Source organism: Hyaena hyaena, unplaced genomic scaffold, assembly GCF_003009895.1.
Source record: "Hyaena hyaena isolate Hyena2069 unplaced genomic scaffold, ASM300989v1 scaffold_393, whole genome shotgun sequence".
Classification (NCBI taxonomy): domain Eukaryota; kingdom Metazoa; phylum Chordata; class Mammalia; order Carnivora; family Hyaenidae; genus Hyaena; species Hyaena hyaena.
In genome coordinates this window covers 20,391-37,093 of record NW_024081025.1, presented here as the reverse complement: position 1 = coordinate 37,093, position 16,703 = coordinate 20,391, and the positions used below count along the sequence as shown (strand labels likewise).

The following is a 16,703-nucleotide window of genomic DNA, read 5'->3' as shown; positions in this document are numbered from 1 at the left end:
TAAGCCTCTATGACTCCTGGCTTTTACCAAAAAAAAAGAAAAAAGTTGTAAAAATCAGCACTTCGGTAGCGCAATCATGCCATTTTCTAAAATATGGTGATTTTTTTTAAGTTTATTTATTTGAGACAGAGAGAAAGAAAGAGATGGTGCAAGTGGGGCAGGGGCAGAGAGTGGAAGAGAGAGAAAATCCCAGGCAGTGTTTGTGCTGCCAGTGCAGAACCCAACATGGGGCTCGAACTCACAAATACGGTGAAATAATGACCTGAGCTGAAACCAAGAGTCAGACGCTTAACTAACTGAGCTACCCAGGTGCCCCTAAAATATGGTAGATTTTAATTGTCAAACTATGGTGATGAGTACAAAAGTACCTTAAGGATAGACACAGAAGTTAAAAATGAATAAGCCAATTATAGTAATTTGAATTTTTAGTACTCAAATTGTAATTTTCAAAAGAAATAAGCTAAACAGCAGAGTGAGAATTAAGGACTAAGTCTTCCCTCTTGCTTATTAAATGCAGATCTTGACAGTTCCCTCCTACTTCAGCAGGTAATCTTTAGAATCAAGTATAAAAAAGATGCATGTGGAACCTTTTAAAAAGAATGTTTTTATAAGTATATATAACATTATAATGAAATGTATTATACTAATTCTAGCTCATCCATCTGTATCACATAAAGCATATAATTCATTGTTTTGTCACCCTCTGCTTTTTATTTTTTAATGTCCAATTTCTATTCTCAAATGGAATCAGTAGATAATATAAGCAGGCTACTCACATTTTTTTTTTAATTCAATACAGTGTCCTATTGGTAAGAAATGAATGGAAAGTACTTTATAATGAAATGTTTGTACATATCTACAGAATATGACATAGCTGTCATCCATATAGAATAATCGTAACTTTGGCAGCTGTAAATAGAGATTAATGGTATTATGGTGCTTCCAATACTGCTAGTAGAGTTTTGTCACTGGCAAAGTAACTTTCCAGAATGGTGAACAAGTTTTAGGCTTGAAACGAAAGTACTTCCTTTCTCTGAGGTTCACATGGTTGCATTTTATATTATTATGTGATACAGAATTGGTTTCAGATAATTAGAAATAGCTTCTTCATCCATGCAGATAATAGCCAGGCCATTTGCAAGTTGTTGTGCAGGACTGCCCCATGTCTAACCTCCTGACCATCATTCACCAAGTACCAGTAGTGCCCTCATTCGCTATGCAATCAGAAACACCTCCATGAATTTCCAAAGTGGCCCCAGGATGCAAAGTGCCCTTCCAAAGTGGCCCAGGAAGTCAGAACCACTGGACTAGATGAAAAATAAAATTGCTTCTAAGGTTAACATTCTGTCAGTATAACCTGTCAACACTGCATGCTCTAGATTAAGTTCAGGAAATAAATGCTTGTATTCTTCTCATCTAAGTATCTATTCTCTCATTACTGTTTTATTTTCCTTTAAAGTTTTCAGTATTTACCAGATCACTACTGCTAATCCAAATATAATTATCAGGAACATACACTGACTATTAACCTTTACTGAGTTCTGTATAGCATAGTTATGCTATTAGGAAGAGGACTACTCTTGGTAGGTTTTAAAAAGTGAATTTGCAATGCAGGTCCTGACATTGTTCATTTTGTATGTTTTGTGGGCTTTTAATGTAGGTATGGCAAGTTCCTCAACCTGTTAAAAGACAGTGCAGAAAATGATCTCACCTTGGTTTTAAAGCACTGTGAGAGATTCCTGAAACAGCAGCAAGTGCCCATAAAATCTTCTCTTCATATCCTTTTTGAGTGGATTCACAGTAGTTGAACTTTCTATACATATTTTTTGTAATCATTTGATGGGGTACCTTAACACATGTATAGTAAAATAATACTTTAACCTCTATTACTGATTTGTTATCCTGTATCTTTATAGTACTCTGATTTTAAATATGTATTTATTAAATTGGGTAGTAATTACTAAATTCAGTTTTATTCATTGAATCTTAAACTGAGTAAAATTATTAGGCTATATTTTCAGATACATATAAGATTTTTTAAAAAATAGGTTTAGTATATCTAGAATAAGCATATTCCAGACTTAGTAAATCTTGGATAATAATAGAACATACATTTATTTTACTTGAATTGATTATTTTTCAGATATAGGTTTGACCTGAAGGGGTTTACAAACCATTTACATTACTGAATTCTAAATATGTGTGGATTTTTTATTATTGACTATGCTAGTAATTTAACAGATAACCTAAACCAGAGAAAGAGAAGATATTATTTAATGACTTGAACAAATGTTGCCACAAGGCAGATAATTTTTTCTCCATTTGCTAGTGCCATTGGCCTCCACTGGACATGTAAGTAAACAGCATATTAGCTTATAAATTGGTTGAAGATCAAATGAGGGCTAAGTATCAATATCTCTTTCCTGATTGGGATCCTGGAAATGAATATAAATGGAGTTCTCATATTTCATCTTTTAAGTTAAAATACTATAAAAGTTCCTTAATTGTGCTTTTCAGTCTGCCTGCAGGGGAGTTATGCTGGCCATGACTGGTTTGTATCTTCTTTGTTCATGATAATGTTCGGGGACAAAGAGAAAACTTTCAGATTTCTTCAGCAGTTCTCCAGGCTTCTGACCTCTGCTTTCCTTTGGTTGCCAAGACTGCATATTTCTGTAAGACTTTTTATTCTATTTTGAAAGGAGTGTGTTAAATTTTAAGGCAAATCCCATTTAAATTCTTTAGGATCTGGTTTGTAGATAGCTCTGTAATAATTTAGGTTCATTTTATACCTGAACACTTTTTGACTAATTCTCTTTGAAGTTACCGATTTGACATTTTCCCAAATATTTGATATCTTGCCTAATGGTAACTGCATGAAAGACTAGTGACAATAAATAGATGTATTGTTAAAAATTTTATACTTATCATTTAGTAAATTATAAAAAATATATGCATAATACGACCACGTGGCACCCAAGATAAGTTAAGGGAGCTGGAAAGTATGTGGAGTTAAATGAAAGCAAGTATTATGTATTTTTACAGTATATATTTGTGATAAGGAAAATAAAAGCAAAACATCAAGGAGGAGTACATTAATATTGAAATTTTATAATTTTATGCTTAAATAGCAATTCCTGAATAAGAATTTCTAGCTCTAGTTTTCCAGCATAATGAGAAGTTTGCTCCCATGAATAGGCAGAGCAAATGGCAAAAGAGTATGCACTGGTTTTTCTCTAATCTATGAAGCTATTTTCCTTCTGTTAACTAGAATTTGAGTTTTAAAATCTTAGATATTCCACAAGCACCCCAGTGTTTATAGCAGCATTATCAACAATAGCCAAATTATGAAAAGCGCCCATATGTCCATTGACTGATGGAAGATGTACTATCTCTCCCTCTCTACCTATCTATCTATCTATAATGGAGTATTACTCAGCCATCTAAAAGAATAACATCTTGCCATTTGCAACAATGTGAATGGACCTAGAGTGTATTATACTAAGTTAAATAAGTCAATCAGATAAAGACAATTACCGTGTGATTTCACTCATATGTGGAATTTAAGAAACAAAACATAGGGGAGGGAGAAGAGAGAGGGAAGCAAACCATAAGAGACTCTTAAGGACAGAGAACAAATTGAGGGTTGATGGAGGGAGGTGGGTGGGTGATGGGCTAAATGGGTGATGGCCATTAAGGAGGGCACTTGTGATGAGCACTGGGTGTTGTATATAAGTGATAAATCAATAAATCTATTCCTGAAACCAATATTACACTGTATGTTAACTAAATAGAATTTAAATAAAAACTTTAAAAGTATCCACTCTTACAGTTATAAATGAAAAATCTTTTGATAGTGACTATGGAGTTTGAATATAATCATACATTTTCCTGTCAAATATTTGACAACGATTTCTGTATTCCCTTAGTGTTAACTATTCTAGTTTAGTGTTTAGATTGTGACAGTGTTAAATATCACCAGTCAACTTTTTTAAGCATAATTTTACAAAGTTGCATTTTACTTTGAATCTATAAAGTTTTTTGTAACACATTTTTTTTAACATAACAGTGATATTGTGCTCTAATAGTATTTCTTCCCATAAAACTGAAACCAGGCAAGACTCTAAAACATATCAACTCCAGATATATAATATGTTTTCAATGCAACATAGAAAAGATACTATTGGGGCGACTGGGTGGCCCAGTCAGTTAAGCATCCGACTATGGCTCAGGTCATAATCTCCTTGTTCATGAGTTCAAGCCCCACATTGGGGTCTGTGGTCACAACTCAGAGCCCGGAACCTTCTTCAGATTCTATGACTGACTTTCTCTCTCTCTGCCCCTCCCCCCTCTCAAAATAAATAAACATTGAACAAAAAGAAAAGATACTGTATAAGAATGATTTTTATACTTACATTTCTTACACTACTGTTATGCATATATTCGGAAAATTACCTATGCTTGCATTGAAAATATATATGTATAATTTGACTTTTTGCTGTTTATTAGATTCCTTAACTCTGTACGAATAGTCATTAATAAAACACATGTATTTCACAAAAGAAGGTAAGTTAAAGGATACTAATTCTCAGTTTATATTATTTTCAACTACTCAAAAGAAAGTTTTTTTTGTCCTGCACATTCATCTGAAGTTGACTCAGAGATGTCCACTTAATATGCTATAATATGTTTCCAGTTATCAGTATATAATATTAATGTTTTCTTGTGACTGTTATGTATCTCTAAGAACCTCTCATATTTCTACATATATATTCCTATAAATATATATTTATGCAATGTGAAATGGTAAGTTGTTATTTATGATATTGACACTGATAAATCACCTCACTGGCCTCAGAAATTTTAGTATATAACTCAAACCTTAAAAGCACTTTAGCAATGAAGTTTGATATAAATCCTTAACTTGTATATAATTGTTATATGTAAGTTTGATTTGTTTTAATTTAAAAGGATTTTCTTTTATTACAGTTACCCAGTAAAGGTAAGAACATAAAAATGCCTTTCAGGAAGTTTCTTAATTATGTATTCTTCAGAACTAATTAGAATATGAATTTTTAGTATAAGTCTACAGGGGGGTATACTTGCTAGTCTAACAGTTTTTCTTGACACAAAATTATAGCTACAAGTTTATTCTTTGTTTAAAAAATGTGGTTAGATAACTGGAGTTGTGATATCAAATCATTGAAATATTATAGAGCATTCATGATGACATAAATTTTACTTAAGAGCCAAATTGAAAAGATAGCTAACTTCATGAAGAAATAGCCAAAAATGCAAGTTTGTAAATGTGTGTGTATATATCCACACATACATAAATTAACATATAAGTAAATGTAAAATATAAAATACATAAATTATATAATATGTAATTATTATAGAAATTTTTATATACATATATATAAAATAGCTGGGCTAAAAACTTTGATGGGAATGCATCATGCATTTTTCTGTTTTAGAGATAAATTTTGTACAGAATTCCAAATTTAGTTATTAGCAACTCAAGTTCAGATTCGGGTTATATAACATTATCTTAGAAAAAGGGGGCTATGCAAATATCCTTAAGAGCTGACAGACCAAAAATTTTTAATGTTATAGAATTATTGGCCAAAGCCAAGAATAGTAAGCATATTGAAATACACTCACTATTAAAATATAAAGTTTTATTACTCATGTACTTGCACATTTATTCTTTCATGCAACATTCATCCCCTTCATTCCACAAGGCATTGAATTACAGTATTAACTTTATTCCTTTTTCTCGGACAGTATATCACATTGACTTCATTGCGATTTATTTTTTCTACAGTGTTTAACATTCTGACTTTTTAACTTACATAATTACAATGTTTGCAGTAACTACTTATACCACCATATTAATTTTGAAGTAGCAACTCAAAGCAAAAGATTTAAGTAAGTTGGTTTGATTATTTTAAATTAGTTGCATATTCATTAATTCTCAATGTCTCTTTTTTATGCAGAGGTACCTACCTACTGACACTATAGAATCTGGCATCCATCCAATATATTTTTGCAGCAGTCATTATATTGAAATGCTCCTGAAGGTGGAAGTGCCACTTGTGTTTTCAGCTTTTCACATGTCTGGTTTTGCACCATCCCAGGTAATCCATAAGATATAGTGTCTCTTCAGATCCCAGATCTCACTGTCTTAAAAGAAAATTAAATTCTCATCGAATATAGGAAATACATTTAAATTAGTGAAGTCACTTTTGTAAGTATTCAAACCTTTATGTTTAAATATATACACTGACTTTTCCCCCCTAGGTCTGTTATAATATATACATTTGTTTATAGTAGATCCTTAGTATTCAGATTTTGAGTTCTACTTTAGCTATTCAAGGACATAGATATTCTGGAAGTCTATGTAGGCTTTTAAATTCAGATAATATCTACTTCATAAGGCTAATGTAAGGATTAAGTGAGGTAACTAAGGCTAAGAATTCTTAACACTGGATGTCTACTATTTGAAATATTGTATCTTTTTTTAAAATTTTTTAAAAATTTTATCTAAATCCAAAGAAGGTAACATATAGTGTAGTAATGATTTCTGGAATAGAATTCAGTTATTAATCTCTTACATATAACCCACAGTGCTCATCCCAACCCATCCCATGCCCAGCAACCCTCCAGCAACCCTCAGGTCTCCGTATTTAAGAGTCTCTTATGTTTTTTCTTCATCTCTGTTTTTATCTTATTTTTGCTTCCCTTCTCCTGTGTTCATCTGTTTTGTTTCTTAAATTCCACATATGAGTGAAATCATATGATATTTATCTTTCTCTGCCTGACTTGTTTCACTTAGCATAATACATTCTACTTCCATCCATTTTGTTGCAAATGGCAAGATTTCACTCTTTTTAATCACCGAGTAATATTCCATTGCTTATATATACCAGATCTTCTTTGTCCATTCATCAGTCGATTGCCATTTGGGGCTTTTCCATAATTTGGTTATTGTTGATAATGCTGCTATAAACATTGGGGTGCATGTGCCTCTTCAAATTAGTATTTTTGTATCCTTTGGATAAATACCTAGTAGTGCAATTGCTGGGTTGTAGGGTAGTTCTAGTTTTAATTTTTTGAAGAACCTCCATACTGTTTTCCAGAGTAGCTGTACCAGTTTGCATTTGCAGCAGTTTGCATTCCCACTAGCAGTGCAAAAGTGTTCTCCTTTCTCCACATCCTTGTGAACATCTTGTCTCTTGAGTTGTTCATTTTAGCTCTTCTGACAGGTGTGAGGTAGAACCTCATTGTGGTTTTGATTTTGATTTCCCTGATGATGAGTGATGTTAAGCATCTTTTCATGTGTCTGTTAGCCACTGGACGTCTTCTTTAGGAAAAGTGTCTGTTCATGTCTTTTGCTTATTTCTTCACTCCTGCCCATTTGTTTTTTGGGTACTGAGTTTGATAAGTTCTTTATAGATTTTGAATGCTAACTCTTTATCTGATGTGACATTTGCAAGAGATACTAGGTCTTAACAAAAAGCACAGCTTTCTGTTCCTGCTTTTGGGATCTGGGAGGATTTAATGCTTTTTCTAGGGCCTAGAATTGTTCTTGTGGTCACATGCAGTAGTCACAGATATCTCCTTCCTGTGCATAGGCAGGCTCTCCTTGGTGGAGGGGTGGATTGTTTCTTTACTGTTATAATCAGGCTAAAGCTTAACATTTTAGAGCTTAAACCTTTTTATCCTTTTAGACTTAAATCTTTAGGTCAGAGTTACAGAAGGTAGAAATACTTAACCATAAGGTAGGAACACATTTAAGACTCTTGACACATATTAACAATTTCCTTTGATTTTACTCTTCTAACAGAAATGAAGAAAGTATCTGTTCTTCAGGTCTGGGTATTTGGCTTTTTCAAAACTAATAGTGAAATTAGTAGGTGACGTTTCCTCTTTTTAAAATTTTGTGGGTTTTTTGAACATTAACAAGGTTGACTATATTCTGTAGCTTTGTTAATAGTTGAATCTTCTTAATTGCCCACTTGTCTTACTTAGCATGTTTCTTATTGATTTCTTTGTTCTTAAAAAGTGACTCCACTGTACAAATCTCTCCAATTCCTGTTATATGTTTTATTTACTATTGTAATTTATTACTTATTTACTATTAGTGTTTTTATATATTTACTATAATATTATTTATTACATTTCACTTACTGCTATCTTATGTCTTAATACTTGGTAAAAATAAACTTATATTATACTCCCTAACTCCCACCTAAAAAACCTAATTTAGCTATTTCTGTTTATTTCCTTATGTGCCCTCTAAAGTGATTTTTCCCAGTTTGAATTGGGCTTTTGGATTTGGATAAAATTTAGATAGCTATTATGTTCACTTTTCTCAGAGTAATTTATAGTTTATGTCCATACTTATATTTCTTATTTAGAAACATTGTAAAATTTTCCATTCTTCTTTGTATTATATTTTACTGAAGCTGTATATATTTTTTCCACACAGGTATAGTATATTTCATGTTATAGATATTTTTACTTAGTGTAGCTTGAAATCTTTTTAAATTTTGTTTTCTTTGTGATTACTATTAATAATTAGTAAAGGCATTAAATTTTCTATAATTGTTACATTGTACATTTTTTTAGATTTGTGTTAATTTTTTCCAGCTTTGTAATGTGTTTTATTTCTGCTTTATTTTAAATTCTATAATTTTCCCAGAAAATTCTAGTAACTTGCTTGTTTTAGACTTTAACGATTATTAGGAAAATCTCCAGTATTTCAACAGTAAGAGAGTTCTTTCCTATCATACTATGGGAAGAATCCTACTTGCTGTAAAATATTGAAGTTTATTTCTTTTAACCAAATAACAATGTTGAATTTTTTCAGCTTCCTTTAGATTTAGGATTATCTTGATCTCAGGGTTTATGTGACCTATTAATAGATTTCTTAATAGTAGACCATCCTTGAATTCCCTTGAATTTGCCCTCCTGGCAATCTTTCCTCCTTATTAGACAGTATAGTTCATGGCAATAATGCCTTTATACTTATTTTGAAGAGCCTTTATGTCATGTAATTACATTTACTTACATGTGGTTACTATGCCTCTTGAGTTTTAGATTTTCTGAAGTTAATAAGTCTAAATATAATGAGAAATTACATGTAGTGGAAAGGAATATTGTTTTCTTGGCCATTGTGTTATTATTCAGCATATATATAAAACATTTTTCAGAATTTTGAATCATAAAATGTTTAATTCTGGTTGAAAGTGGATACTTAAATATTTACTATAAGCTCAGTAATCTATTCTTTCTACTTTTCTAAAACTCCAAGCTAGGGAACAAAATGTTCCTGAGAATTCTTTTGCATTCTAGTCTTAGTGAATATACTGTGTATTGCCTAATGCCTCCATTCATGTATTAGTTCCTAACATATATCCTCTAATTTTAAAATGTATTGCCACAAACTGTGGGAAAAACTTGTAATACCTCAGACCTCACCATATCAATTTGATACCTTTTTTACATCTTGGTGTTTCTTTATCAATTTAAAATTGCATATATATAGCAGATTTATCTAATAAAACTCACAGCATTATTTCTAAGCAGTAATGTTGTTATTTTTCTTAAATTATCTAATGTAAAATTCCTTTTTAATGGCTCTCTATGTGAGCAAATCATTTTGTGCCTTAAGTATATATCATTGCTTTGTTGACATTATTTGCCATTTTATTGCTAATTATAAAATATGAAACAACTTTTAAGTAATGAATAGGTATAGGTGCTTACGTAATCGTTTGGATATAGATTTTGTATTTCAAAGCTTATTCATTTTGATGTAATTAGGAGCAGTGTTCTTTGAAGTTGTGTATTTACAGACACTAAGGGATTGGTTGATTAATGAAGGATTTGTGAGCAGGTTGCTAAATAAAATACACATATCTCTAGAGTAAAAGTACATATTCAAGTAGAATACAAAAAAAATAAACTAGTTAGAAATATATGTTGATTAAAGTTTAAGAGTAACTGAGATTGGAAAATAGAAATTCAAATGTGTAGTCTTCCTTTTTAAATGAACAGAAAATCACATTTTGATTAACTTTTTGACCAATTTTATCCTCTAGTAAAACACTTTATTTAACTTTCCTAGCTTTAGAAGTTACATATCTTTAATAATTTATCTCTTATTATTCTATTGGATCATTATTCTGCATATCATTATTGTATTGTACTGTGTCAGCAAGTAGGCTAACATGGATAATCCTCTGAATATACTCTAGAAAAAACTTTTGGTTTTTCTCATTTACTGTTTTTTTCTTCTTCTCCCATCATGAAGATCAGATTAAAGAAAACTATTATTCTAACATTTCAGATTTTGTGACACAGTGTTTTTTAAAAATGAAAATTATACAAATGCAAATCTGAATGTTTCTTGTTAATAGTTATATTCATAAGTATATATGTCTCCAGGCTTTCCCTCTCTTCATGTTGCCAAGGTTGCCACTTGAAATAGTACCTTCTTTCTCCCTTTGCCACATCTTAATAGGTCAAGGAATTATCCTTTATGTCTGTCCAAGTGGAAACTTTTTTTGACGAACTACCAGTGATATGAATTTGTGTACTATTTCTATGCTTCCACTAGAAATCTATTCCTTGCATTGTAGAATAGTTATTAATGTCCTTTACCTCTTTAATAGTTGAAGTTCCTTGGGGCACCTGGGTGGGTCAGTAGGTTAAGTGTCTGACTTTAGCTCAGGTCATGATCTCGCAGTTTGTGACTTTGAGCCCCATGTTGGGCTCTGTGCTGGCAGCTCGGAGCCTGTAGCCTCCTTCAGATTCTATCTCCCTGTCTCTCTGCCTGTCCCATGCTCATGCTGTGTCTCTCTGTCTCTCAATAATAAGTAAAAAAAACTTTTAAAAAACAGTTGAAGTTCCTTAAAAATATATGTGCCTGATTTACCTTCCCATTATTTGGGTATCTGACACACTATCTCACCTAGAAGCACAATAAAAATAGTATGTGTATAACAATTCTTTGCAGTGTAAAAGGTCTATTTCCAGATATCATCTTGTTTAAAGTTTTGACAACTTCATATGACAGATGGAGAAAATCTGAATTGATTTACTGAGGTTACCTTGATAGCAAGGTCTTCACTTGAAACAACATCTTTTGAAATTAGTTTTCTTTCTTATTTTGTTAATATTCTTTCTAATGTGAGGGCAAATAAAATAAGACCAGAAGAGTTGTTAAAAATATTGTCTCTGAGGGGGGCCTGGGTGGTGTAGTCGGTTAAGTGTCCGACTTTCGCTTAGGTCATGATCTCATGGTTCGAGCCCCGCGTCGGGCTCTGTGCTGACTGCCACCTCAGAGCCTGGAGCCTATTTCAGTCTGTGACTCCCTGTCTCTCTGACCCTCCCCTGCTCACGCTGTCTCTCTCTCTCCTAGAAATAAATAAAAACATTTAAAAAAATATTGTCTTTGAATCATAAAACTTGGTCCTTTAGTTCATTCCTATTCTGGCTTAATTAGGTATCCATAAATTATTGTTCTAGCCAAACTTTTCTTTTTTCTTTTTTTTTTTTTTACTTTTATGGAATGTTTTGAAGATTGTTTTTTAAATCTATATACAAGTGAGAATAATTTACCTCGGATAAAATAATTATGTTTATTTCATCTTAATGTCCTTTAGCAGTTTAACTATGGTAGAAGAGCAAAATTTCCTAAGGCTCTGATATATTTTGATTGTATGTCGTACTTTCCTTGTAAGCCTAAAACACTATTTAAATGTTTTAAAGTGTAATTAGGTTTAAGGAACATTGGTCTACAATAAAAACAACATAATTAGTTTGTTTCCCTTTCTTTTTATACCATTTCATAAACTGCTAATATTTTTTTGATGACTATTAAGAACTCAATTGCTTAGATTTGAAAATATAGTACATGTTTGGACTTATAAGAGGGAATTTGGCAGTATCTAACAAAATCACATACGTATTTATTTGCCCTTTAACCCAGCAATCTCATTTATAGAAATCTATCCCAGAGATATTTTGACAAAAATTTGAAAATACATATAGGTTTTGCTATAGCACTAGTTATAGTATCAGAAGACTAGAAATAATGCAGATGTCTGTGAATAGAGGCTTAGTTGAAAACTTACGGTTTATCCATAGTAGAATAGAATGCCATTGTAAAAGTGAGAAATCTTTCTGTGTATTGTGGTTGAATGATATCCAGGATCCTTTGTTAAGTGATAAGAAGGTGAAGAGAAAGTACTTATAGTATGTTACCATTTATATAGGAAAGAGTGGGGATACAAATGCATGTACAAATGTGCTTATATTAAAACATGAAAGAATGTACCATTTTTTAAAAATGATTGCTTATACGGATAAGGAAGGAATGAGCTCAAGGAATGAATATACCTTTCGTATTTTTGCTTTAGAAAAATTTAAATATTTTATATGATATAAATGCATATAACCAACAAAATAAACATATTCTGTCTCTAAGAATATAAAGTCAAACTGGATAAAATGAACCCACCAGTACCCATTTGATGGTATAAACTCATGAGAATCACTTTAAACAAAGTGATTTGACTGTACATGTCAAGTGATAGGCTGTCTAAAGACAGGGAACAGCAGTAATACTGTTTTAAGTAATCATATTGCTCATGGTAATGCTGGTATTCTGAGATTATTTTTGTCTTGTGTGTTAAATAAAAAGAAAAATTTGTTTCATTGGTAGCAGGTTTTCTGTGTGTTTTAAAGCAAACACAGATATAATATACAGCAACTTATGTGTTTTCTCTTAGAAAATTTGAAGAAGGGGAACCTACATGTAGGGGGAAATGGACTGAAGAGACTTATCAATCAATAAAAATTTTGAAGCTGTGATGGTTCTGGCTCATGTATTGTTCTTTTTCTTTTATATATATTTGGAAAATTCCACAGTAAAAATGTCTTAGTAGCTTATCATTCTGCTTGAACACATTCTCTTTCCTTTATCCGTTTAGAATTCTAGTTCATCAGCTGATTTGCAAACCTTTTCATCCTATAAAGGTAGAGAAGTTTTGCTTATGGACTAAATACTGTGACTCATTGCTCACTTTTCTAGGGGAATACTATTTTGGCATTCTCTTACAGTTTAATAATTCTGAACTGTCTTGCACACAGAATAGCAAATATAATTTCTGACAAATGAACAAGGACATATATTTAAAAAGAGTACATCTCCCCTTTGAGTGTAAGCTCCATGAGAACAGGGAGTAAATGTCTTTTGTTCACTTAAAAATTGTAATGCTTGTTTGTATAAAAGGTACTTGATAAATATTAAATGAGTAATAAACATCTGTAACTTTGTTATAGAATAACATTTATATAGTGCTTTATATACTTTCAAAGTGTTTTCAGTTATAATCTTTTTCCCTCTCCTAAATTTCCCATGTGTAGAAAAAGGCATTATCTCTGTTTAATGGAAGAAAAGTAGACAATTTACAGAAAACAATAGTTGAATATATGTAAGTGCCAGAAAATTGAACTGCATTAATAACTATGTACCGTAACTAATTGCCGATAGTGGGGTGACTTTCCTTTAAGTAATTAAGGGTAAGTATCTCCCTACATATATTTTAACTTCAAATATCTTTGAACATACAAAGTTGTGAAGTTTTAAGATCAAAATGAGTTGAGGATCAGCAGTTTCACACCATCCATCCTGTAGAACAGGGCTGCTGAGAAAGAGGATGGACAAAAGCTGTGACCCCTCATCCTTATCTATGTGTCACTCACCCCTAAAACTGACAGCTTAACAGGAACTGCTTTTTCTGGCTGCAGGGATCATTTGTACTAGTTTCTACTCTTTCTTTGTTTCTCCTTAACTCATCCAGAGATTCATTTTTATTAACACAGCATGGCCAGAAGTTTCTTGGCATAAGTTGCTTTAACAAAGAAGAGAGACAGAACCCTGGCAGCAGTGCACTAAGGGAATTAAAAGTATTACTTCTAGTCAAAGAACCACTGACTGCTTCAACCTGTCTAGTTAAGTAAGAGTAGGAGATATTTTCTCCCCAGTTCAGTAGAGCCATACTATGTGGGCAATGGAAGTTTGGTAATGAGCTCTGCATGCCAAGCTTCCCTCCAAGTCAAGATCTTGGAGAAGAATCCTTTTAGTGATAAGACTAAAGTTAAGTCAAAAGGAAGGAAATTAAATATATTCTGCCGGTTCATAAATATTGGACATTCATAGATAAAATTCAATATTGAGTTTCTTACAGGCTCCGTGAATAGATTTTGGAGCATAATATAAGGAGCACAAAATATTTATAAAGCAAAATCTTATACTTGAGAATGGAGTTACAATAAAAAAACAGAAAAAAATACTTGCAGATCTATAGTCAGTATTATCAATAATAGGAAATATAAGTAGAAAATGAAATGAAAAGATATGCCCATAATAGCTGAAATTAAAATGTCAATGGTTGACATAAATAATAGCATGTGAAACACAAAAATTCAGTAATACCATTTGGTATGGGTTAAATCATATCACCCCAACCCCAAAGTTCTTAAGTTGAAATCTTTACCACCACTACTCTCAGAATGACTGTATTTGGAGATAGGATTTTTAAAGGGGTAATTACATGAAAATGAGATACATTAGGGTAGGCCCCAATCCAATTTGTACACTATCCTTCAAGGAGGAAATTTGGACACGTGCCCAGCAAGAAGACATGAGAAAACGTAGAAGACTACCATCTCCAACCCAAGGAGAGAGATCCAGCCCTGCCAACACTTTGATCCTAAACTTCTGTAGAACTGTGAGAAGAGACATTTCTGTTAAATTTAAGTCACCTGGTCTGTGACACTTTATTATGGCAGCCTGAGCAGACTAATAAACCATATTAAATGCACTTAAGGTAGAATCAACCTCTCTCCAAAATTGAGTCAGTTCTAAAAATTACTTTTAGAAACTATTCAAGAATATATTTTTAAAAGGACAAAACAATAGAACAAAGGAAAATTTGTATATCTTTGTTTTTTACATATATGATAAATTGAGAGAAGCCATTATATTTGCTCCCAGTCCCTGCCCCCCACCCCCGAAAACAAAAGTAGAAGAGAGGTTCAATAAAGGAAATCTTCCCTCAATGATAATTTGTGAACCATAAATGAAAATTAAAATACTGGAAAGTGTCTTAGTTTCCTAGGACTATAGTATTAAAATAGATGAACTGTTGGCTTAAAAGAACAGAAATTTATTGACTCACAGTTTTGGAGGCCAGCAGTCCAGAATAAAAGTGTTAGTGGGGAACCTGGTGACTCAGTCAGTGAATCAGTCTGACTCTTAATTTTGCCTCAGGTCATGATCTCAAGGTTCCTGAGATCAAGTCCCATGTCAGGCTTGGTGCTGACAGCATGGGGCTTGCTTGGGATTCTCTCTCTTCCTCTCTCTCTGCTCTCTCTCTTTCTTTATCTCTCAAGATACATAAACTTGAAAAAAATTGTTAACAAGCCTGTGTTCTCTCGGAAGGCCCTAGGGAAAGAACTGTTTGATGCCTTTTTTCTAGTTTCTCGTAGCTTCACATGGTTTTTGGCTTGTTAAATGCATAACTCCAATCCTCTGTCTTCATATGACATTCCAAGGTGTGGCTTTTCATCTTCCCTGTGTGTTTGTTTCTGTGTTCAGATCTTCCCCGTTTTGTCTGATACCAGTCATACTGGAATAGGGCTTACCCTGGTGATCTCATTTTATCTCAGTTACCTTTGTAAAAAACCGTTTCCAAATAATGTTTCCAAATCCAAGGATTTGGGCATACTTTTAGGGGGAGAAACACAATTCCACCCATAATCACTATGCCATTGTTATTGTGTGTGTGTGTTTTAAACTTTTATATTTTAAAGATATATTTAAAGGAGTATTTTTTATTTTTTTCCCACAATGGGTGTGTATTCCTTTTATAATCTGAACAATCTGAATGTTATTCAAGAAGTAAATGATTCTTGTAAAAATCTCACTTTTAAGTTATTTTCTGCATTAGCTCCCAGTTTTTATGTTATATAATCCTGTTTGGCTTAAATTATTATTTTCTGATTCAGCAGGAGTCCATTTGCATTAATGTAACATTTAGCAATCTGTCATCTGCATAATTATACATCTGTGATTATTAGGTAGGGTAGAAAAAAACTCCCATCTCTGAATTAAAATGGTCTCTTAGCATTTGTTATCTGTTGAGAGCAGACTGATATTGTGATTAAGAAGAGGACTATATTGAATAAAGAAAGCATTTAGCAAAAGGTATATGAGCAGTGTGAATGCCATCAGTTACCTCTAAGTCCTGGGTCCCTAGGCCATGAAAGTTTTCTCACGCATTAAGCAAATAGATGAAGCATCCCTGGATGCAGGATGTCTACCTATTTTGATTGGATGCCAAGCTCTTCATTGCTTTTGTATGAGTTAGTGGTTACTGCTTTTTTAAAAAAGTATGGTTTTATAAGCTTTCTAATGAACTGACTTCTTTTTTTCTAGATTTGCCTACAATGGATAACTCAGTGTTTTTGGAATTATTTAGATTGGATAGAAATCTGCCATTATATCGCTACTTGTGTTTTCCTTGGTCCTGATTACCAGGTGTATATCTGTATAGCTATATTCAGACACCTACAACAAGACATTCTGCAGCACACTCAGACTCAAGATCTACAGGTTTTCCTAAAAG

The 16,703-nt window shown here is 32.5% G+C and overlaps 1 protein-coding gene across 2 annotated transcripts in view; it reads left to right on the top strand.

Moving 5' to 3' along the window:
* TBC1D32 (TBC1 domain family member 32) overlaps nucleotides 1-16,703 on the top strand; it is a 193,200-nt gene that overhangs the window by 162,916 nt on the left and 13,581 nt on the right. For both annotated transcript variants that reach the window (XM_039251523.1, XM_039251522.1), the window contains 4 exons: nucleotides 1,661-1,776; nucleotides 2,518-2,672; nucleotides 5,997-6,137; nucleotides 16,514-16,702. In XM_039251523.1, coding sequence (XP_039107454.1) covers nucleotides 1,661-1,776; nucleotides 2,518-2,672; nucleotides 5,997-6,137; nucleotides 16,514-16,702 — 601 coding nt within the window. The remainder of the gene's footprint in view (nucleotides 1-1,660; nucleotides 1,777-2,517; nucleotides 2,673-5,996; nucleotides 6,138-16,513; nucleotide 16,703) is intronic.